General features: G+C 36.5%; 2 protein-coding genes across 2 annotated transcripts in view; one reads left to right on the top strand and one right to left on the bottom strand.

Annotated features, from left to right (window-relative positions):
- LOC308693715 (E3 ubiquitin-protein ligase TRIM39-like) overlaps window positions 1-23,980 on the top strand; it is a gene marked incomplete at both ends in the record, with an annotated part of 764,022 nt that overhangs the window by 177,080 nt on the left and 562,962 nt on the right. The gene's annotated exons all lie outside the window — the stretch shown is intronic.
- Window positions 1,256-23,356, bottom strand: LOC308693211 (alpha-2-macroglobulin-like protein 1). The gene is made up of 36 exons (XM_081370004.1): window positions 23,264-23,356; window positions 18,572-18,755; window positions 18,084-18,240; window positions 17,905-17,957; window positions 17,772-17,792; window positions 17,490-17,658; window positions 17,319-17,403; window positions 17,091-17,217; window positions 15,999-16,104; window positions 15,807-15,919; window positions 15,429-15,596; window positions 15,095-15,319; window positions 14,394-14,457; window positions 14,132-14,277; window positions 13,871-14,020; window positions 12,632-12,808; window positions 12,454-12,541; window positions 12,243-12,375; window positions 11,857-12,082; window positions 11,613-11,739; window positions 10,868-10,989; window positions 10,521-10,572; window positions 9,735-9,818; window positions 9,401-9,577; window positions 8,950-9,031; window positions 8,151-8,307; window positions 7,277-7,351; window positions 6,987-7,149; window positions 4,808-5,001; window positions 4,492-4,707; window positions 4,116-4,234; window positions 2,986-3,076; window positions 2,820-2,888; window positions 2,365-2,470; window positions 1,972-2,020; window positions 1,256-1,302 (listed from the first exon to the last, which is right to left on the bottom strand). The coding sequence occupies exons 1-35, from the start codon at window positions 23,326-23,328 to the stop codon at window positions 1,980-1,982; spliced, it is 4,332 nt and encodes a 1,443-aa protein (XP_081226130.1). The 5' UTR covers window positions 23,329-23,356; the 3' UTR covers window positions 1,256-1,302; window positions 1,972-1,979.

Raw genomic sequence — 23,980 nt, 5'->3', positions numbered from 1 at the left:
GCTGCTACTGCAATAAGTTTAACCAAAGAAAGTTTGATTGGACGACACACTGCATAACTGTTTCATAAATTAACTTAAATTAAAATAAATCACTTAAAGAAGTGAAATATGCTGCTGGCAGTGCGTGAAAATACTCTTTCATACGCTTAAAGAAGTGAACGGCAACAAAACGTTTTTTTTTTTAACAGCAACGGCTAACATGTTTTGTTAGATACTATGGGGTGCAGTCAAAGCTAAATCAAGCAGTTTACATATAAGCCAAGTTCTGGCCTAAAAAGTAATGTTTAAGTTTGCATTAGGGTTAAAGTTATATTTTGCTGTATAATAATTTCAATAAACATGTGAAAACTGCCTATCAAATGGAGGTTATCACTAATTATGGAGCAATTCGCTGCACGGCGGAACTAAAAACAATTTCAATCTCTTTAGAATTCAAACTTTGAGAAGAAAAAACTTAGCGAGTATCAGTTCAGTCTTTGAGCAATATGTAGGCAATACTTATTGAACTGTTTGGGGTTTACTGTACGCTTTAGTCTCTGAAGTGAGTTGTTCGCTGATGCAATTTGTTGGGATTGTTTACTGAAATTATTTGGTAATTCCTGCAACGCTGGGAAACTGACACCATTTTAGTGGGCAGCAGTAGGAGAATATTCGCAATTAGCATTCTAACATGATATTACTGAAGTTAACAGGCATTTTGAAAGATGAATTCTTGCCGTTAAGAAGAGAGGATCAAAAATCTGAGTGGTTTCGAAATGGTTTTTGACTGCTACTTTTAAAGACTCAAGGGGGAATGCGGTACAAGATATCATTGGGTGTTACAACAGTAAACAAAACGTTTGAAAGCAGCTTTAATGTGTTGGCGATAAAATCTTGTTTAAAACTTCAGTTGCTGAACCAGAAGACAAGATGAATTAATCCACAATGTCCTATCAGTTCTACTTCTAAAAATATCAAGTGCTTTGAAATGTGGGTTGGGTTGTGATTTTCTGCTGCGATTTAATTCATGCATCAGATGGCTGATATGCACCCTAAGTCTAGTTTATTCTTTTAATATCCAGATATTTTCATATGTACAGTAATAATGATAACAGTAGATTATAAATAATAACAGGATGCAAATGTTTCAGATGCAAAAATTGTCAAATTGTTTAATAGCAACTAAAATGCATAATCAATTCAGTGATGCCATATTTTTTTATTTTAGAAGACAAGTTTACAAGAAAGTTATAGAAAAACAGCTAAAATAAGTATTAATTCTGTCTCTCCATACACTCAGCCATCGGCACTTCAGATCATCATCTGAAAAACAACAGATCAACCTTTTAGCAAAGCCACATACATACTGTATGTGTTGATTTGGTGCTCAATATCAGTGTTGAAAATCGCTTTTAAGGGGCTATAAGCAAGAATTTTCATGAATTCATCGTTTTTTATTGCCAATGTGTGATCCGCTTGTAATGAAACTTAAAAAACTGACGTTTATGCGTGCTCCCGAGAGCATCTTCCATATGACACATGAAACAAATGATTATATTCAAGATAGACCGAAAGAGCTATTCTGTACTGTAATGTCAATGTGTCATGAAAAGAGAAGGGATTCATTCAAACTATAATCTCAACTTTATTATCAAACTATCATAACAGTGGAATTTTAATGACCTCATGTCATCATGAGCAGAATTGGGATCAGTCTCTAAGTTGCTGGCTGCAGTTCACTTAATGGCCACTGGTGTCGCTAATAACAAGTGTTTCTGAATTCTATATTTAGCCCCTTTCTTATTTTTGTAGAAACCATGATAATATTTTCAGGATCCTTTGATAAATAGTTAAAAAGAACAGCATTTGTTTAAAATAGAAATCTTTTGTAACATTATGGATTTTTGTAACATTTAAATGGATTTGGGTATTAAATTATTAAAATATGCTCATGAATTTTTATATAACCTGCTCAACAATTACTGTACTTACAGTAGTGTTTATGCACATGGGGAGGTGTAGTCAATCACAGCCAGTTCACCTGGAGGAATAGAGAAACAACTTTTTTTTTTGTGTGTGTGTGCACTACATTGTTGAGCTTGCCCCAATAAAATATAAATGCATTATGCTAAGATTAAATACAGTCTCGTGAAACACAATTACGCAACACATATATCATGATGTCACTAAGATTTATGTAAAACGAAAATCTCAAACATTAAAATGGAAATAGGTTTTTCCATTTTTATTCTTTATTTTTACCCTCTTATATATTATAAATATTATTTTTTAAATATAACATTTTTGATGGGTTTATAATAAAAACCCTCTATTGCATTTCCTTTCAGACTTTTTAGAGTGCACAGTGATGAATAAAACACGTACTGATCTTGTAGTAATCATAGACTTTCACCACAGCTGGTTTAAGGTTCTGCACCGGGACGTCCTGCAGGAGCTGCAGGCTGACGGTCTTCACCTGCTTCTTTTTCAGCTGGATAAGAACAGAAAGTTATTTTAATGCAAGATTACGAAGAGATTTATTTTCTATGGGGCTAGAACATAAAAACGTGTGTCAAATACACAGGGTTCATTTTGATTTCATATTGAATTTATCCCTTTTATTGTAACAAAAAAATAAAAAAAATTACCACCTTTGCCAAAAATTTAATAACACATTTTGATGCAAGATTATGAAGAGAAACAAATGTGTAAGAATGTTTCAATACGTAAACAAGGTCGGTTTTGATTTCATATAGAAATATAGTGTATATAGTGTCAATCTCAGCAATCCATCCCAAAAATGTTTCAAGCCCCTCAAGGTATTTGAATAAATCGCTCACCCCATCCAAATATATAATGACATGATCCTCGTCCAGATCCACTCGTTTGACGGTGGGGTCTTCCTTTAGCTGTGGAGACAAAGAAAGGAGGGATTGAGAGCGAATCAAACATTGCCTGCAGTACTTGAGTTCAAAAGAGTGCCAGAGCCCTTCAAGTGTCACTCACAGCCTTGAGAGACGTCTCATCCAGCTTAAACCCAGACAGGAGCCTGATGTTAATGATCACCATGTTGGTCTCCTCTCGTGTGCCGTCATACCTGTCATACAAGCGCTCCAACAGTCACAAACAGGGTTCACAACCACACATTGTTCTGCATGTAGTCTGACAGACAGCTAAGTCTATTAGCCATAAAGTAGGTTCCATATTCATTCATTATTTCTTTCTTTCTTTATAGAATCAAATGTATACAAGTTACTAATTCATTTCCTTATACTTTACATTTAGCAGTATAATTCCAAATGGAACTTTATTACAGGACTTCTATACATATATTTTATATTTAGATATTTATTTTTATAGTCATTATCATTCAAAAGTATGATGTTGGTAAGATGTTTTACTTTTTTTATTTATTTAAAATTCTCTTATGCTCACTAAGGCTGCATTTATTTGATCAAAAATACAGTAAAACAGTAATATTGGGAAATATTCTCATTTAAAATGACTGTTTTCTATTTGAATATATTTTAAAATATATTTTCTTGTGATGCAAAGCTGAATTTTCAGCATCATTACTCCAGTCACATGATCCTTCAGAAAGCAGTCTAATATGCTGATGTGCTGCTCAAGAAACATTTCTTATTAATATAATTTTGTCTTAAAAAAAAAAAAAAAACATTGATCCCACATTTTTGAACAGTAGTATATATTTTTCATATTTATTATTTTTTCTTCTTTTTTTCCCGCTAGTTTATAGTATTTGCATGCATAGGTAAATACTTTTATAGTGTTTTAAGGATTATTAGCTTATGTGTGTCACTATTGTTTTTTTTTTTGTTTTTTTTTCATATGGAAAAGAGCTGAGTAAAAATTCTTCAAAATATCTCTCACAGGTTTGAAAGGACATGATGGTGAGTAAATAGTGACAGAATATTTATTTCCGGGTGAACTATCACTTTAAATAATAATAGCATGTATAGTAAGCATTTAAATAATAATGTAACGATATTTAATGATAATGTAATGATAAATCATGATATAACGAATGAAATTTGTTGCAAATAAGCATGTTAAAAGTGTTATACTCATGAGGGCTGTTTCCATTAATTAATAATTGTTTCAGAAGTATGGCTCACCGGACAGTGGTGGTTAACGTAAAAGCTGCGTTCCTCGTGTTGTTGCAGACCCCAGTATTTGCTTTGACGTTGAAGGCCAATGAGTCTGGAGGAGGCGGGATATTGTAGTGCAAGGCGAACTGAGAGACAAATAACAGAAGGATTTCATCACTTACAGTAGCTTTTAAAAGAATAATTCACCCAAAAATGAAAATGTAGTCATGTACTCATCCTCATTCCGACCCCATATGACTTCCATGTATGATCCATACAAGAAGGAAGAAGGTTATACATGTTTGGAACAACATGAGGTGTAAATAATGACACAACTTTCATTTGTGGGTGAACTATCCGCTTAAGTTCTCAGACTGTGCTTCATAAGAGGAAGCGCACAGACCTGCACAAACACACAGCCTTTGCCTTCTGCTCTGAGCTTGTATGTGCCAGTAGTTTGCTGAAGCTGTTTCTCCTGGAAAAGCAAGCGGTTGTTTCGGTTCACGGTGAACTGGTTTTTCTGGCCTGTGGGGGAGGTCACGGTGACGGTAATAGATCCTTCTGGATTGTAGGTGGCAGCACTGTACTTAGCGAGGGCCTGGAGTGCTACTACAGTATCCTGCTCACAGCAAAAGAGGGAGAGCAACACCACTTACAGTCAATAATGAGGAAACTGATAAAATGTCCAAAAAAAAGCTGCATGAGATGAATAACATTACCTGGGTAGAGGAGAAACCTCCATAGGCGTTTTGCTGCTTGCTTAGCCAGTGCACTATGCCAGCAGAGTAGTTTAGTCCAAATCCGGGTAGAGAGGGTCCCGAAAGCAGCGCCAGCAACACGTAAGCACTCATCTCTACCTCCACAGAGCCTATCGTCTCAGCATTATTAGCCATAGTCCAATATCGTCCAACACCTGAAGTGATAACAGCAAGAACACATAAGACTGGAACACTGAGGTCTTGTGATCGTGTTTTTAAAAGCTAATAATCTAGATCATGGGTTTTCAAACTGGGGTCCACAGAAAAAAAATTAAATCTGTGGTTTTCTTCTCTGTGAAAAACAAGGAATTATGGACAAATTAAGAATTTATTCCCTCAGTTTTGTTTAATCGTGGCCACAGTTTAACTACATTAAAGCAAGGGAATGAATTACCACACTGTAAGAAACAAATCTATAGAAAAATAAATCATATTCTGGCATAAAATTACCTATCCCCCGGTTTCACAGACATGGCGTAAGCCTAGTCCTAGACTAAAAGGCATGTTTGAGCTGTTTTAACTGAAAAAGCAATTTGCACTGGCATATTTCTATTTGCATTTCTGTAAAATATGTACCATTGTTTATCTCAAGATGCATACCAGTAATGTTTTAAAGGAACGTTTATAAAAGTGACTTAATGTCCTAATTAAATAAAGCCTAATCATGGCTTAATCTTAATCTGTCTGTGAAACCAGGCCTTAATGTTATCCGTTTATGGACATTTCCTTCAACCCTAAAACACAACACAACGCAATAATTAAAAATACATGTAAAACACCTGTGAAAAATTCAAATGAAAAATTCCTTCATATTAACATGAGGCTGTATTTTCTACAGTGTACAATGTGGCCATGATTGAACTAAAATAAAGGAATGAATATATAAAATGTGGAAACGAATAAATAAAAAGTGGCCAAAAATGAACATGTTGTGGGAATTCATTCTTAAGGTGATAGTTAACCTAAAAAATTTACTCACCCTCATGTCATTCCAAACCCGTGAGACTTTCATTCATCTTCTGAACATAAATGGAGATCTTTTTAATGAAATCTGAGTGCTTTCTGTCCCTCCACTGACAGTAACTACAACTCTGATGCTTCAAAAAGTAAGAGATTGCAAAACTAATCCATATGAACTGAACCAATGAGGTTCATTCTTGTGAGGTTTGTTCTCAGGTGTAAAGCAAGTTTGGTTGAGCTTCTGCTTATGTTCGCTGATCAATGTTTATATGTAAAAAAAATCCTAAATTAAATTTGTTCAGCGTATAAAGCGATCGAGTCTCTTCAGAAAATTCTCTATTCTCTATTCATATGGATTAGTTTTACGATCTCTTTATGGACTTTTTGAAGCGTCAAAGTGGTAGTTGCGTAGCTGTCAATGGAGGAACAGAAATCTCTCAGATTTCATCAAAAATATCTTCATTTGTGTTCTGAAGATGAACGAAACGTATGGGTTTGGGACGACATGAGGCTGAGTAATTAATGACGATTTTCATTTTTAGGTGAACTAAACCTTTAATTTGTGGCCACGATTATTTTATTTTATTTTTCATGTGCTGGACTTCATACTATAGAAATACATTTTATTGAAATTTTATTGAAAATTTAACAGAAAATTAAAGACACAAGTAATAATTTTATTTCTTGGCTTCAATGAAGTATATAAGTTTAAGTAAATGTGGTAAATTTAGCAAATGCAAAATAGAAAAGCCTTTAATATATGAAAAAAATATAGGAACTTTCTATTTTTATATATATATATATATATATATGAAGAGTTCAGATGCAAAAGCCTCTAAATGCCATCTGAAATTTTCTTCTAGAATGATAATTTTTATAAAGCTTGTATATTTAAGTTCAGTAATTTCACTTAAATGACAATTAATAGGTAATTTGCATTGCCATTTAAGTGAAATTATTGAACTTAAATATACAAGCTTGATAAAAATGATCATTCTAGAAGAAAATTTCAGATGGCACTTAGAGGCTTTTGCATCTGAACTCTTTATATATATATATATATATATATATATATATATATATATATATATATATATATATATATATATATTTTTTTTTTTTTTTTTTTTTTTTTTTTGGAAAATAAAAATTTTGCACATTATCTAAAGGTGAATGGTACCTTCTCTTCTGGCCTGCTGGTCCAGGTTGGAGAGGAGGTTCTGCCTCATCTGCACATCTCCAGCAAGAGTGAAGGTGTAGGACAGCAAGGCGGTGGCGTAAGTGTTGGTAATGTTACGCGAAGCCTCCTTTAGACACGCAAGGCTTCTCGCCACCATGGCATCCTTACACAGCATACAAAAGACTTAATGAGTGTGTGCTTCCTTCATTAGTCACATTATCTGTATTGAGCTAGAATGATCTGTAACTACAAGAGTCCATCCCTTAGGACCCATAAGGGGGGTTACTCACAGATGTCTGGACTCCTAATTCCAGTAGCGCTGCAGTGATGTATGCAGAGAGAGTGACTTCATCGCTGACGCCACCCTGTAAGAGCAAAGCATCATCAAAGATCCTTCCCACCCTCAGCACTTCAAACTCCTCCACTTATTGCAATCTAACTGACATTTCCAGAGTGTGAAATCATGGACCACCAGACTAAAAAGCCACTTTCCTCCCCATAAATGACTCTGATCCATTACCTCTCCCCGAATCATCTCCTCATCCCACTCATCGCTGTGACAGCTTTTCATCTCATCACATTTTTCTACCATATTTCTGAAACAGTATTTGATATTTATTTATCTGATTTTATGTAGAAGATGAGAAGATTTAATCGTTGCTCTATGCAGATGACATTAGAACGTCAACAAAGTTTTCTTAATCACTATCAGTAGATTTGATGTTTTCCGGTTTAAACATCTTTAAAAAGAGATCTGAGAATAAAAAATGTTTAAAACAAAGGATACAACTTATTATATAGCTTATACAGTGTATTTTAAACATGAACCTCACTAAATCCTGTTACATAAACTCCTACTGCACACCGCAAAAGAAAAGCCCTGCAGATACCAATGTTCAGTTCATGTGTGCTGTCAACACCTATCAAATGAAACCTTGATGGATGGAGTTTTAATGGCTTGATTAAATATCTCTGCTGAAAATGAACATCTTGACTGAAACTCTTTGATCACGCTGGTCTTCCAGGCCAAAACTCTTATGAAATCAGGAAACCCAACCAGATAAAGTCCAGCTGAGGAGAACAACTAAATCTGATTAAACCAGCTGGTTAAAGATGTTTTTCAGAAGTAGATAAAGGAACTGAGCACGACTCTTATGTTCTCACCATCATCTGAATGTGGTAAAGCCTCCCAACAGAGGCGAAGCAGCCGTTGTCCATCTGCTGTTGACCCAGCCAATCCTTTGCACTGTCGATGTTGTTCTGATCTATAAATATGTACCTCTTTGCCCCACCGAAAGTCTTCATCACAAATGCAGTTAGCCTGAGGAAACAATATAAATTGCTGTCAAATTCCTACTCTTCAGTAAATCTGCTTTAAAGTCCTGTGGTGATCAAAGCTTTTAATGTTGTTTATATGTCTATGTGGTGTTTTTAATATGCTTTAAGACAAACCATGTGCAAATTCATAAGTCAACACCATTGCTGAGTATTTTCTCCTTAAAGGTGCAGTGAACCAAAGAAAGTCTCAAAAATGTTGTTTGAAATCTCTGGTGTTTCTGACATCACAAACTACCTTGTAACCAATCATGTCAACGTGTGATCGTCAGTCAGTGGATCTCCGAGCTGCTGCGAATGACTGGAGGTGGGGCTAATTTGCATATTCATAAAACTGCTTATACTAAATGAGGCAAGTAGAGTTACATTCAAGCTATTTTAAGGCATGAAAAAAATTTAAATTTAAATATGTCATTTTGGTGATCAAAGGTGAGTTTTAAGGGATACATTTTTGACTACAGGGGGATTTTAATAGGTTTCAGGATGTTTCCTTGTGTATGAAGTCCATGTGGACTAAAAACACCTGACTAGAAAGCATTAAATCCACATACGGGAAGCCAGAATCCACAGCACAGTAAGTCTTAAGTTAAGCAACTGAATGCTTTCATTGTCTCTGTTTCAGACTCACCAGGTGTTACCAGAAGGATCATTCATCCCAAAAGCGCTGTAAGATCCGTCATAATGCTGGTAAGTCAGCTCTCTCTGATAGCCTGCAACACAAAAAGGATGTTTTTTTTTTATTTAATTGGGGTTCAATATTTCTCTCATTAAGTTATGATTCACCCCTGAGTTTTTAATCAAATTCAGCTGAGGAATGATGCAATGAGAGTTTTGGTGAGCTAGCTTGAAAAACACTAAACTATTTAACTAATTGTCTGCAAGTTGACATATTGTTAAAATATCAACATAGTTCATTTTTTATTTTATTAAAACTTGACAGCAAACAATAATTTCCTAACAGTATTTATCTCTTCTCCAATAAATCTATTTAAACTTATATGTTTTTATAAATAGTATTTACTGTTCTGTAAGATTCATTAATACACAATAATCTTTTATTTCATAACAGATTTCCTCACCGCCCTCCAGGAAGGTTTGGGCTCGTTCTTTAATCTCAGGAGTGAGTTGCCCGCTGCTCTCCAGGTACTGAAGGATGTAAATATTGGGGGCAAAAAGCAACATGTTCTGCTCTCCACAGCCGTATGGCATAGCCAACAGATTACCAATGTTCTTCAAAGCACGACCCATCAGATCACCTACGGTCCAAAGAGCCAGGGGCATACAACCATTAGTATGATTAAAAATCAGAAAACTTTCTAATGAGAGGAATTATATTTATTACATATTATTTCATATTTAAATGCTAATATGAGTGTACATCATGTACATCTTCTAGCATATCTTTAGGCTCACCCAGAACAGTGACGAAGCTTTTGGCAGAATCCTTGACAAAAACTTTAGGTAGAGTGAGGGAGACGGATGTCTCCTGTGGACGGTCTAATGGAATAGAGAAAAAATGTCAAAGACTTGCTCATGTTGTACTTTCATTTTCTCTAATTTCTTGTAGAAAAAAAAAACATGCAGTAGGGTTTAAAAGTTAAAACTGGAAGCTTTTTTGAAACTTTGAGTATTTTAACATTTATTCATTGAAATTCCTTGCTCATAGGCCCTGTTTACACCTGGTATTCGTCAATCCGATCGCAAGTGGACAAGGCTAAATACAGGTGTAAACAGGGTCTAAAAAGTTTTGAGCTTGTACACTATTGACCACTTCCAGAGGCAGTCGACAACGCATTCGAATGAACTGCTTTCGTAGTGTAGACGCTCATGTGGTCGAATGTGTTCGAACAACCACAAAAGCCTGCCTGCTCTGCGCCTACTAACCTAACGCGTAAACATTATGGGAAGCGCGCTAGTCAGATGGGATTTAAACTTTCGTCCATTAGATTGAAAGATCTGAAAAAGCCAATACAAGAAGTGGTCGAAAGCGGACCAGGTGTAAATGGGAATGTGTATCCCTCGTCTACTTGTGATCCAATAGACCACAATGCATCTTAATATCATGTATAAACAGGTCCATAGACTTGCACTGTAAGTACATTGCTATAAAAACAATGTTTGCATATTTTTACAAAAGTGAAGGTCAAATAATTCAAATTCTTTATTGATTAAAACACAACACAGTGTAATGTCACTAACCTGTTAAGCAGATGAGTTCATTCTGAGTGACAGACTGTTTAGTTCCCTCCGCCTGAGATGGATGGATGGATGGATAGATAAATAATAATATATAGAATAAATTCATTTCACATTTGCATTCAATTACTGTTAACTATTTTACAAAGACCCAAAACAATATCCAAATAGCTATTATCTAAAAATATGCTTTAGAATAATAAACACAGTATGACAGGTGAATTTGTGTTAGGAAAGTGATTATGTAACGTTCATTCCATGTTGACTTATTTGCTTGTTGTTGGAGATTGAGTCACATGATTTCAGTAAGCCTGTTTTTAATAGCGCTCACATACAGTAAAGCCACGTACCTCCACCAGAACGCTCTGCATCACAGTATCAATTCTGCCTTTGTCCGGAAAAGTCACCACTTCATTGCCACACCGTTCTCGGGTTTGCACCGCCTCAGCGCGCACTGTAATGTTCACCTTTCCTGTAAAACACACACACACACACACACACACCAGTACACAATAATCCTTTGTGTGGATTTAAGTAACAGAAAAACAAAGTGTCCTGGGGCCTGCAATAACGCAAATATGTGACAGTCTAGGCAGGACCTATTAAAGGGATAGTCCACCCAAAATGTTTTAAATATGTCATTATTTACTCATGTCCTGTATGATTGTTTTTGTTCTGTGGGACATAAAAGAATATATTTGAAGAATGTTGGTAACCAAACAGTTTGGGTTCTCATTGACTTCCATTATATAGACCATAGGTCTTTAATCCTGCTCCTGAAGGGCCACTGTCCTGTAGAGTTTCGCTCCAACCCTAATCAAACACCTGAACCAGGCTCAACCATCTAATAGACAAAACCAAAACTGTGTGATTGCCAACATTCTTCAAAATATCTTCAGGTGAAAGAAATAAAAACAGGTTTGGAATGACATGAGTAAAATTAATGACAGAATTTTCTCTATTTCCCTTTAAGACATTCCTATTTTAAGCGTGATACAGAGCCCTGGTGCAACCATGAAATAAACTTTTCAGTTTGTGGAACCAATTTCTGTTTGTTTTTGCTCATGTACATAGACGTCAAAGTATCTTGCTTACCCAGGGCAGACGGCGTAACAATCCACTGAAAGGTTTTGCTCTCTTCAGAACACACACACTGAGTGTATGTGCAACCTTTACACGGCCGGGCGGTGAACTGCTGTGAGTCTGCTAGCGTGACCTTCACCTTTATTAAAAGACACAGAGATTTTGTATAGTGCCAGAGACTACAGGAAACGGTTTTACTACAAACGCTTGCAAAACCACTCCAGGGCATGCAAGTAAACAAATTACAGGGCCTTACCATGATACATTTGGGGAGGTAGTTGAATACAGAGGCTTTGAGAGTGAATGTCTCCTCACGGATAACAGAGTAAGGGAGGGAAAGGCTCACAAAGAAGGGCTTGAAAGCAATGAGATTGGTATTGGGGGCCAGTCCAAACCCGGCAGGGGATGTGCAGAAAGCCCCAGCTGCCCATTTAGTGATGGTGTCCGGGACAGTCTTTGCAACATTCACAGATCCTGATTTCCTGGTGAATTAAAAAATATATAGTGCTTCTGTATAATTTAAAAAGACTGTGCCGTATATACTGTTTACAGTAATCCAAATAGGCAAATAGTTCCAAAATAGGGCTGCACATTATGAAGACTTTACTGAGGAATAGTACTGCCATGGTACAAGATACATACCCCACAGGGATAAGATCCCATATCCAGGTTTCCGGAAAGAATTTGCGGATCTTCCCAGCAGGATTTCTCATATTTCCACCAAAAACCCCTCCCGTCGGGGCATTTTCAAAGCGCCCACCTTCAGCCACTGCAGCTGTTCGAATTGATAGTTTGTAAATCCAATAGATAAAAAAGGGCATTTCTAAATCCTAAACAAAATCTAATTACTTACATTCACTCATTAACATGTTATTGAAAATCTCAGTACAAACAATAGGTGCTTTCACATCCGAGTTGGTAGCGATTCTGATTCCAACTTCCTAGAAGAAAAGCAAGCTTTATGTGATGGATAGTGTACAGTGAGGCTGACATTGGAAGACCTCTGAAATAAGAAGTGTTGTTTATCTTACTCTAAAGATGTTGTAGACATCATTTTTGATGCTGTAGTAAGGGTAATAGATGCTGCGCCTCCTCCTCGGAAGTTCAGTAAAATCCGTCTCCAAAGGACGCCGGCAGGGGTAAGGCTCCATTTCCTCAATGTTGTATGGGTACCCCCACAAAAACTGGACTGGTAACCTTCCAAAGACCTGTTGAATAATGATAAGATATTGATCTGTAGAATTGACAATATAATCTCCTAATAATCACTGAAAAACATTATTAAATTGCCATAAGAGTGTGAATAATATGAATAATATAAAACTCCAGTTTAAAGCACATATTGCAAGTTCTTAGAGATGTACTTGTTGTATTCATGTTTCATGTGGTTTTGTGAAATTTGTTGCATTTTCCAAAAACAATTTTCTATTTAATAATTAATAATTAAAATTAATGTACAAAAGTAAAGTACAAAGTAATGACATATTTTCATTAAATCACATGAATTTTGCTTTAAAAAAACTTTTAAAAGATTAATAAACAGTGAAGCAGTTTTGTTAAAATATTTTTCAATATTAAAATTGTTACATTTTTAGGAAATCAAATTTGAAAGGTCATGTTGAATAACCAATTAAAGTAAAAGGTAATAACATATTTTCATTACACCACATTATTTATTTTTCCTTTTAAAATATTAATAAACTGTGAAGCAGTTTTTAAAAAATATTTTTTCAATATTCAAATATTATTTTTTAACAAGTAAAAAGTAATAACATATTTTCCTTATACTACATGAATATAATATAAATAAATATAACATTATAAAAATATTATAAAAATTATTTTAATAAAAATGTGTCACTGATTTATTACTGCAAATAATATTTCTAATGCCACGTGCAACCGCCAAGTAATTAAAAAATAATAATAATTTTAAATATTAACAACCAGTGAAGTAGTTTTGTTGAAATATTTAAAAAATATTTTAAGAAATAATTATAATTGGTTATGCCAAACTACTAAGTTTCTTTTCAAGAATAGTTTTCTTTTAATAAGGCTTTTTTCATTATTAACCTGTTTTATGGACATTTTTTTTACTTCATGTGCCCCCAAAATCTATCTAAAAATCTGAATTTTAACTGGGAATTTAAAAACATGTTTATTATGGATTGGAAGAAGTGTATTCAAGTGTATTCTTTTTTTTCCAACTCATTCAGCTGGTGAGCTCATCTATTAGTTATAGTTGTAATGTAAGTTATGATGTAACATACAACGGCTGCATTGAGCTCAGCCTCTGGCCTCAACAGAAGCACACTCTGATCGATGGCCCGAACGGAGCACAAGGAGCCAGGACTGGCTTTCAGGTTAAGAGATGTCTTCTCTCCAGGTAGTGCCGTGGGAGACGAGAAGTTTAAAGACACCTGTAAAAGCCCAAGCACAGTCTCATCACACATTCATGATTAAAAAAAATACATCAAAGCTTGAAGGGCACATTGAATTCTGAAATGGGAATTCATGTGGGATTTTCTGACCTTGTTTGGCAAACATTCTTCAATGGGGAAGTTCATACTGTCTGCTACTGCTTCTCCGCTGGGAAGAACTGTGTAAACCAACACCTGAGCGAATGGAGTCAGAGCTGCTGTCTTCTTCAGTGAGAATGTCAGCTCTCCTTTGTTTTCTATTATGAGAGAGAGAGACCATTTGTGAAAAAAAAAAAAAAAAAACAGGCACCATAAAATTACACTTGCACCCTATACAGAACAATGTAAATGTTATTTAAAACAAGCTGTGTACCTTTTCCAGTCTTCACACTCACGGACAGACGACCATTTAAAGCCATGCTGCCTTTGGAAAGGACCTGGAAAGCAAAAGGTGGATAGTTACTAACAATTTATGCAATGCTATACAAAGCTCTACAGCTTGATTAACATTGCGATATTTTTCATCATCATTTCTCCTAGTGTAATACAGTCACCCTGCAAAATTTAGAAAAACCTTCAAGAAAAATTCTGTTTCTGAACCAAAAAAGGGGCAGAAACACTGATATTAAAATTCTGGCCAATTATTTTCATATTATGGCAGCAATGGCTGATATTAAAAGTCTAAAATATTTTTGTCTAAATAAATAAAAATTAAGCATCACAACATTATACTCTACAGTATGAAAAAAATGGTTATTCGTTTTGAGATTAGCTAAAGATTACATTTATCAATGTTTTTGGTGTTTTTAAAATTAAATTTAAGTGAGCATTAATTTAAATGTAACATTTGGGGAAATAAGCTTGGACAATTCAATTATATAATATAAAGGTTACATATAAGGTTCCGATATAAACCTGGACAGATAAAATAATAAATCTCTAATATTGGTAATGACTAATATGGTACTGATATATCATGCTTCGCTGAAAATTTCAAAAAGCTTGTTAAACAGTAAAACAAAGGACCAAGCAATTGATGGACAAATAAAAAAAGAGTGTCAATATTAAACATACAATAAAGAAGAAATCCAAGGTGTTCTGGCCTGGTTTCAGTGCATTGCCCTGAATGATGTAACTGGCCATCACAGTTGCATCACTGTTACAGCTGAGCTTCCCTGAAGCCTTCTTCAACATCAGGAAACTTTTGCTTTTGGAGTAAAAGGGTTTTATGTAGAGATAGCCTGATGGATAATATCTATTACCCCAATAATCAGTCCGCTCTTGTCCCTTAAGTTGGGCCTAATAAAAAAAAATTGCAAATCATTTTGCTGCACAAGTGAAATGTTACAGTAAACTGCATTATATACATACTGTAAACATCATGTTATAAAACAAAAACACTACGAACCTGTAAAGACACAGGTTTTTCTGACCACTCAGAAGTGTTCAAAGAGAAACTGGCAGAACCAGTGCTGTCTGTCATCAGTGTCATATTAACAATTTTTTCACCATTATCTGCATAGACAATCACTGGCTCATTTTTCATCGGACTGGACTGTTGATTAGTGACTACAACCTTTAAAAAAAAAACACATGAAAAGAAAGATAAAAATGATTAGCTCACACAAACAAATGTTACACTTCCTGTACACAGTATGGCTAGGCTAACAACTAAACAGGTTGTTAATTAATGCTGGTACAAACAGTTATGGTACCACAATTAACTTTATTCTATCTTTATAAAGTTTCATCTGGACTGCAGAGTTACTTTTGGATTAGCTGTTACCTTTCCCTTAAAGAGCATGCCAGGCCTGTATGTTTCTGATGTGTCCTCAAAGTTAACATTGACATAATCACTGGTAAACATGGCTGTAGTAGTAGTACCCGACACAGTTATGCCTGGAGGAACAGAAGACCATGTTTCATTACTCTGTATAGGAGAATTCAAATAGACAGCAGCGGTTGTTTACACTCTCACCTGTTCCAGACTCTTCCACCTTACAATTCACTTGGAAATTTCCGCTAAATTTTAAGCCAAATTCGGTAACATTGACCACCCATGACGCACAGCCAGTCTTGTCAGTCTAAATAAACAAGAATTAAATGAAAACAGCAATTTAGACTTTTAAAATACTAACCCTTGTAAAAAGTGTACTTGAGCAATTTTTTAATAAGGGTACTTATTACAGAAATTAAATAATTTTATAATATAGTGTAATGTTTTCAGACATTTTGTATGATAATTGCAATTGAATGAAAGTCTATTACCATTTCAATTTATACTAAATGCTAATAGCTGAAGAAGTGCTTTTTGAACCACTTAATATGACTTTAAATGTAATTTCATAATTACTTCTGTTGTCTTGTCTATTGCCAAATATACTACTGAGAATGAGAAATATTATGGAAATTGAAATTTAGCACATTTAAAATGTATTAACTTTAAATGCGTTATTTGAATAACATACTACAGCTAAAATTATATTCAAGGACTTTACATGTGCTTTAGTATGTTAGCCTACATATCTAAAGTTTACTTCTTTAAAGCATGACAAAAGATTATAAAAAAAATACTTTAAAGTAAAACTTTTAATTTGACATTATTACAAAGTTTGCTTTTTAAAAGTATACTTAAGAGTGTTAAGAAACATTCATGAAAGTGTACTCTCTTTCAGTACAGTATACTTAAGTGGCCTTTTATTTCATTAATATTATATTATCTGCAAGTACAGTTTACTTTTAACATTTGAAGTACACTACAAGTGCACATTCAATACAATTAAGAGCACTGCTTCTTCACAAAGGGATAATGGTGTAAAACAGTAGTTTTTATATAGCATATGCGGTTTATAAAACACAAGCAATTTGTGTCAGAAATACTGTTCACTAAGAAATTGCATAGAAAATTATTATTAGCTATTATGGCATTACTATTAGCTCATTGTTATTTCTTGGACTTGGGACCTTATGATATATAAAGATGATTAATAGGATACATCTTAATTAGTACAGTGTTTTTAGGATTACAGCCCAAAAGGTAACGCTTTTGTGTGTGCAGAAGGTAACTTACCATCATTGAATATGACTTGCATATCATGTCAACCATGTCATAAGAGGGTCTATAACGATAGTAATACCCGGCATTCCCACACACTTCAGCATTCACAGACCCCTGCACAGGCTTCCCATAAGTGTATCTACAGACAGTGGAAAAAAAGTTTTTTTTTAATCAGGTTGAACTCTGAAACAAAGGTATGTGCCTATTTTTTCTGTGAACATTATTTAAACAAATTCTTACTTTGCACAAACTTTCAGAGTGACCTCTTTGTCCAGGGTGGTTATTACAGTTGGAAAATTGATGTTCACTTCATATTTTGGCAGAACTAAAAGAGACATGTGGAAAAAAAACTACTAAATATATAGCTGATCAATACTGGATGGCATATAAAAGCTGATTTCTAGTTCTGACCATATTCTTTAATTTCAAAGGTGTGGGATGTTTGCTGGTTCTTCTCATCCCAAGCAGTGATCGTGTAGACACCCTGAGTGGCTTCTGGAGATATGGAGTGGAACAGGTCCAAAATGCCAATCCTTGTTGACTGATTCAACCACTGACCAATGCGATTTGAGTTAGGGTCCTAAACAACAGTGGCACATAATGAAAAAAAAAAAACTTACAGTGCTTTTGCAACTGCATTTAAGTGAAGTAACAAACAATGAACCGATCATGGCTGCTTGAAAGTTTTTATACCTGGAGTTCTACAGTTTGAAACTGCAAGAGAAAGACAGAAGAAAATAATTTCAGTTAGATAAAAAAAAAATTAAATAATAATAAAATAAAATAAATATATTAAAATGTTTCATGTAAACTGAATTAAACCTACCACTTGATTGCGAGGCAAGAAATTGGAATCCAGAGACACAATGCGAAATTTAACTGGAGAAAATATGAGAGAATATTAACATGCAATACAGAAAGATTCACAGGTTCAGATTAGTAAATATGAGTATGAGTACTGACAACTGAAGCTATTGTGGAATAATTTGGATAGAGAAATATTACTTGTTTGTCCTGGCTTGTAGATAGGCCTGTCTGATTGGATGAAAATAAGATTTTGGGGGGGGTTTATGAGGATCTGAGTGGTTTTGTTCAGGGATGTTGTGCCTCCTCGGATTGCAACGTTGACGGATGCCACAGATGACACAGTGACTAGAGGGACCTGGAAGATACAAAATAAAATAGGGAACAAGTACAACTCCATGATAGAACTCCGCTTAGTGAATTGAGAACATCATCAAGACTGCAGGGACCACTCAACAATTCCATAGTGAAAAGAATGTGCAAAATGAATAATAAATGCAAGTTTTAGGGTTTTAGTTGCACAATAACGATATTTTATATCTCATCATGGATATGCTCTTTTACATTGATGTCATTTTATAAGTGTTGTTCAGACATGATGTATACGAAAGGCCTCTATAACATAGCATTACCAGATACACTCCAGTACACTCTGTTTTGTTAAGCTATATTGAGTAGCCTATACCAACCTTAAACGGGACGCATTTGTAGAAATCCTTTGTAATGGAGCCCTGTTGTAGAATGGTCACATTTCCACTGTCAGACCTCAAAGTTACCACTAAAGAAAGTGGTTCTTTGGGCTCATGGATCTGTGCACACAGAGTCTCTGTGCTGCCACTCACCGCCTGGGAAGTGACAGACACCAGGTATATGCTAAAAAAAGGACAAAACACAGAGAAATATAGACTTACGAGTTTGGTTGATGCAGTATAAATGTGGCACTATGAATTGCCTTAGAATTAAAAAATAAAAAGTATTATATTTAACCAAACAATACATTGTGCATAAGACTTTGGTGCATAAGTTTGGAGTAATTAAGATTTATTTGAAAATAGCATTATTTCAAATATCTTTTGTAACATTATAAATGTCTTTATTGTCACATTTGAGCAATTTAATGTGTCCTGGTGAAATTAAAATTCTTTAGAAAAAGTCTTAATTTTGGTAGTGTTTCAGTTTCTACAAAAATATTAAGCAGCACAACCAGGGCTTGACATTAACTTTTTTGCTCACTAGCCAATATGGCTAGTGGTTTTCCAAAGTTACTAGCCACACAGCATTTTTACTAGCCACATTTTTGTTGTTGTGAAATTACCTGATAAAAGTTGACTATGGCGTGCTAAAATTTACTTGAACTAGATTTACAACCCTTTTAAATGTAAAACCACTGTACACACCCAAATCAAGACTACATAAATATATAACAATACAGGTCATTATCATTAGCTTTGATAAGGTTGTGTGTAAAGCTCCTTTTTTTAAATAAAACCATGTATTATGTATTATATGTCGCCACATTGCTCCACCGGCATACGACATAACTCCAGCAGGGCAGCTAGCTGTCTCTTCGATTCTTTGTTGTCGGTCACTACCGACAATTCTCATTAGGGCTGTCAAAATTGCTCAAAAATGACCTTCGAATATTCCCTCTAAAAAAAAACCACATAGCTTATATTCGATCTATTCGAACATCTGGTTACGCATTTTGTCAATGACGCGCATTACGTCAATAACAGGACAAATTAATACAAAGAGACATAACTACTTGTATAGGTAGTTTATTTAAGTTTAAACATCTTTGACAACGTATTACCTACACGAAAACAAGTAAATCAACAAATGGCCAAGACCGCAGACATCACTCACTCTCGCTCGCTCACTCGCAGGCACTCTTTCGCGAATAGAGCGTCTGGCGCGAGTGTAAAGACGCGTTTACGCGCGTCTGGAGGTCTTGCGGCGCGAATGAGGCGTCACGCGCTCTGTGCATAACAGTTTAAATGAACAACAACAAGCAATTTAAGGTCGCGACTCTTATATAGCAGGCTTCATTCAGTGATTGAAACAAATATTATTAACATTAATTGAAGTTTATAGTATATATAACCGACATTGAACGCTCCGAGCGAGCTGTGCTGTGGTAAACATGGAACTTTTCCTTGACATGAAACGGTAAATAATCAAACCAGTGGAAGCCTGCAGTGCATGAAACTGCTGTATCTAACCTACCTTATTCATGCAATATCTATTCAGTCAGTAGGCTACAGTAGCCTACACTTCAGTAATGTTTCTGTTTAACGTTAAATAAATTGACCCCTCAGGTAGCGCGCCCACTCGCAAAGCAGACAGCCGCGCCTCTGCTACCGCGGGCGTTTTTCCACATTCGAATATTAATTTTCACCTTCGAAATTCAGTTTTTTTTTAAACTATTCGAATATATATTCGAATTTAGAATATTCGTTGACAGCCCTATGGGAGTTGTAGTGTCGTAGTGTCACACTTATTTCAGATGCCTTTTGAAAAGACTACAATTATTCAACCCGCCAAAGTGGCTAGTTGGAGTGACTGTGTTACCCGCCACGAGCAAAATCCACCCGCATTTGGCGGGTTGGCGGGTGTTAATGTCAAGCCCTGAGCACAACATTGATAATAGTAAGAAATGTTCCCTTTCAGTCAGTCACTACAGAGTTACGTCAGTGACTGATGAAATGGGGGTTTTGCGAGAGAGCCCTATCACCTTCTAGTTATTAGAAAACGAGCCAATGGTATGAAAACACCATGGGGCTGCGGAATTTGCATTGCGAACTCCGCCCCACCGCGCGGTTATAAAAAGAGCCGTGAGTGCAATCTCGCATTATGTTTCTGCTTTGGAGCCGAAGTGTTATGTGTGCCTCTCTTCGCCTTCTACAGCAACGAGCATCTCTCTTCAGCGGTGTTGGTGTGGCGGCGCATTTCAGCGGGTTCACGTTCCTGCTGCTCGTCTGTGCAGTGACTTTGCACATGGGTCGTGTTCTCCCCTGGGCGATTCGGCACTGCTGAGAGAGCTTTTCTTTTTCTAAAAGAGCTGCACGGGCACGTCCTTTTAAAGATGTCCCGCCCGTGTCTTTCTGGATGTGGGCGCATGATCCATCCACCTGATGGTCACGAGCGCTGTCGTGTTTGGGCTTTAATCACGCTCAGACAGCGTTCGTGGATGAGCCATGTTCTCACTGCGGGAACATGACCATTGCGGTGATAAGATCAAGACTCAATAACCTCTGTGGGGGTGGTATATATACATACTAAAGTCCCCTCTGCTACACCCAAATCTATCTCTTCCTTGAGAGGGGATACTTTGGCTGGTGGCCAGGGTGATTTGAGGGTTACAGTGTGGAATAGCCCTACGAGTCTTCCTCGGGCCACACCCCCCTGCACATCGCAAATCGTGGAGCTTCCGGGTGAACCTGGTTCCTTTCGGGGACCCAGTGTTTCATTCAGGGCTCCGGCAGATGACGTCATGTCGCTCACAGAGTCACAAGACAGGCTTGATTCCACTGGAGATGAGGATTCGGCTGCATTGCCTCCCTCGGGAGTGCCAACGTTGCCCGAGTCGGATCCAGAGCTGATGGCCATGCTTGCCCGGGCAGCTGAGAGCATTGGGTTGGAGTTGTGCCCGCCGCCCTCCCCCGAGCGTTCAAGGCTGAATGATTGGTTCCTGGGGGTGGCGCGTGCTGGCGCGCTAACAGACATCTATAGAGCTGCAGGCTGGGCGACACTTACACTTTTGCAAGATTCTACAATCTCCGTGTAGAGCCAGTGTCCTCTCATGTACTTGCTTCCAGTAGCCAGTAAGTAGTGTCATCGCTTGCTGTGCCATTCCACTCCACGGACTGGATACGTGTGATATTTTACTCAGATGAGTTCTCCATAGACCCTGAGTTCCTCCTGCACTGTTGATGCCATCACCAGAGTGCATGCCCGCTTGGTCAGCCCTCATGATCGGTTAGGTGCCTCTATGTGCATGGTTCCCCGGTTGGGCAACCCCCACATGTGTATTTCCACGGTAAGTCTCCTCCGAGCACGTGTTTTCCCTCGGCAAGAACCCTCTTGCCATCTCGAGGTTGAAACATTCCACCCTGCGGGCTGGATACCTCTGAGTTCTCCATATGCATCCCGTACTCGGGTCATATGTGTTTTCTAAGTCCTCCCTGCGGGTATACAGGCGCTGTGTCATATATTCTATCTGGGATATGCTACCCAGTGTACCTTGGTATTCTTACGTTAGCCTGGCCCTTCACTCATAATAACCTCACGACAAGGAGCTGGGCTTGCGCAGGACACTGGAAGATAGCTGCATTGGCGAGATTAGATTGGGACCCCCATTTCACTGACGTAACTCGTAGTGACTGACTGAAAGGGAACGTCTCGGTTACGTATGTAACCCTCGTTCCCTGAAGGAGGGAATGGAGACGTTAGTCCGCATGCCTCTGTACCGCTGAAATGGCCGGGGTGCACAGTCTTGGCTCCTCAGCAGAAACAAAATGCAAGATTGCACTCGCTGCTCCTTTTATACCCACGCGGTGGGGCGAAGTTCGCTATGCAAATTCTGCAGACCCCTGGTATTTTCATACCATCGGCTTGTTTTCTAATAACTCGAAGGTGATAGAGCTCTCTAGCGAAACCCCCATTTTGTCAGTCACTGACGTAACGTCTCCGTTCCCTCCTTCCGGAAATGAGGGTTACATAACCGAGACGTTTCTTAAGCACTAAATCAGAATATTTGAATTAATTCTGAAGGATATTTAAAAAACATTTAAAAATCTTAATTATTCCAGACATTTATTATTACACTCCATGTAGATCGTTATAAATTTAAGTTAAAAAAAATTTAAGTAAAAAGTAAAGCTTTATAATTTATGAGGGAAAGGGCATTCCCAGAATTCCCTGCACAAAAAAAAAATCACATTTTATTCTATTTAGCATTTTCAGTTATTTAGTTAACATTTTAGCATTAGTTAATGTTGTGAGACTAGTGGTGTTTTGTGTTTGTATGGGTAACACCGGGCTCTGTCTTTACATTGTTACTAAGTTGCTGGAGAGGCCAATATTGATATTAGCTCACAGATTTAAAAGCTAAAACAAGCTGCCATTTTATAATACTATTTAATGTAAAATACGGTGACCAATGCTCGTCATAATGCTTTTTTCCCTAGTAAAAAAAAAAAAAAAAAAAAAATACTAATTACAGAGTGAGAACACAAAAGTGCAGTTGTTCTAAACTTTTCATCAGTGTTCACTGTAGCTGTGAAAGACGCGCTCGTCTAGTCCTCGACCTGCAGTTTTCCTCTTTACTCTACCTTCGGTTATCTGGTATTTGTGAAGATAATAATCATAAAGGTTCTTACGGATCAGTGGCTCCAGTCGTTAACGAGCATTGAAGCAGCAGCAGCGACAGTAGCGACAGCAGCATCCTGACTCCTGAGCAGTTATTCCGGCACATGCGCAGAGAACTCGCCCACTAAAACTATCATTCAAGTGCGCACTTTTATACACCTCTGCCTCCTCCCTGTCGACCCCACCAAGGCAAGAAAAGTTGTGCAACTAGTATGAGTTGGATAAATTGGGAAAAATACCTCCTGTGTTGCGTAACAATAATTTGGAGTGACTCATTAAGGTCAGTTTTTGCAAAGAGGCTGAAAGGGTTAGCCTACACTTTTTTTGTTGTTTGCAAAGATTACTTTGACAAACAATCTGTATTGATCATTCAGTTATTTGACACTTGGAAATGTTTTACATTGCAAACAATAAAATAAAATATAAAATAAAATAGATAAAGGACATGTAATCTTTTTATCAGGCATATACCTTATTCCAATGACTTTTAACACTTGTCCATCAAGCTTGACAAACCTTAAAAGAAGGTTATTAAAATATTAAAATATATCATAAAAAATACTGTTACTGTGAGTGTAAGAAAATGATCTTAGGACATTTTCTCTTCATCCACATGTTTATTGTGAATTCTATAATATAATATTCATAAATATTCAAGTTGCATCCCACACAGAAATAATCCAATGTTTAGATTCATTTTTTTGATAACACAGTATATGTTTCATGCA

This window comes from Scardinius erythrophthalmus (genome assembly GCF_964197995.2).
Source record: "Scardinius erythrophthalmus genome assembly, chromosome: 7".
NCBI classification, from domain to species: domain Eukaryota; kingdom Metazoa; phylum Chordata; class Actinopteri; order Cypriniformes; family Leuciscidae; genus Scardinius; species Scardinius erythrophthalmus.
The sequence above is the reverse complement of the archived record's forward strand: the minus strand, read 5'-3'. Positions and strand labels throughout refer to the sequence as shown.

Excerpts from the sequence above, each read along its gene's own strand:
- LOC308693211 (XM_081370004.1), bottom strand. The coding sequence starts at position 23,328 with ATGCTGCTGTCGCTACTGTCGCTGCTGCTGCTTCAATGCTCGTTAACG. Across the intron at positions 17,404-17,489 it reads CTTTGAAATTAAAGAATATG|TTCTGCCAAAATATGAAGTG; the intron begins GTCAGAACTAGA and ends TGTCTCTTTTAG. Across the intron at positions 7,352-8,150 it reads TTTACCACATTCAGATGATG|GGTGGCGTCAGCGATGAAGT; the intron begins GTGAGAACATAA and ends TTGCTCTTACAG.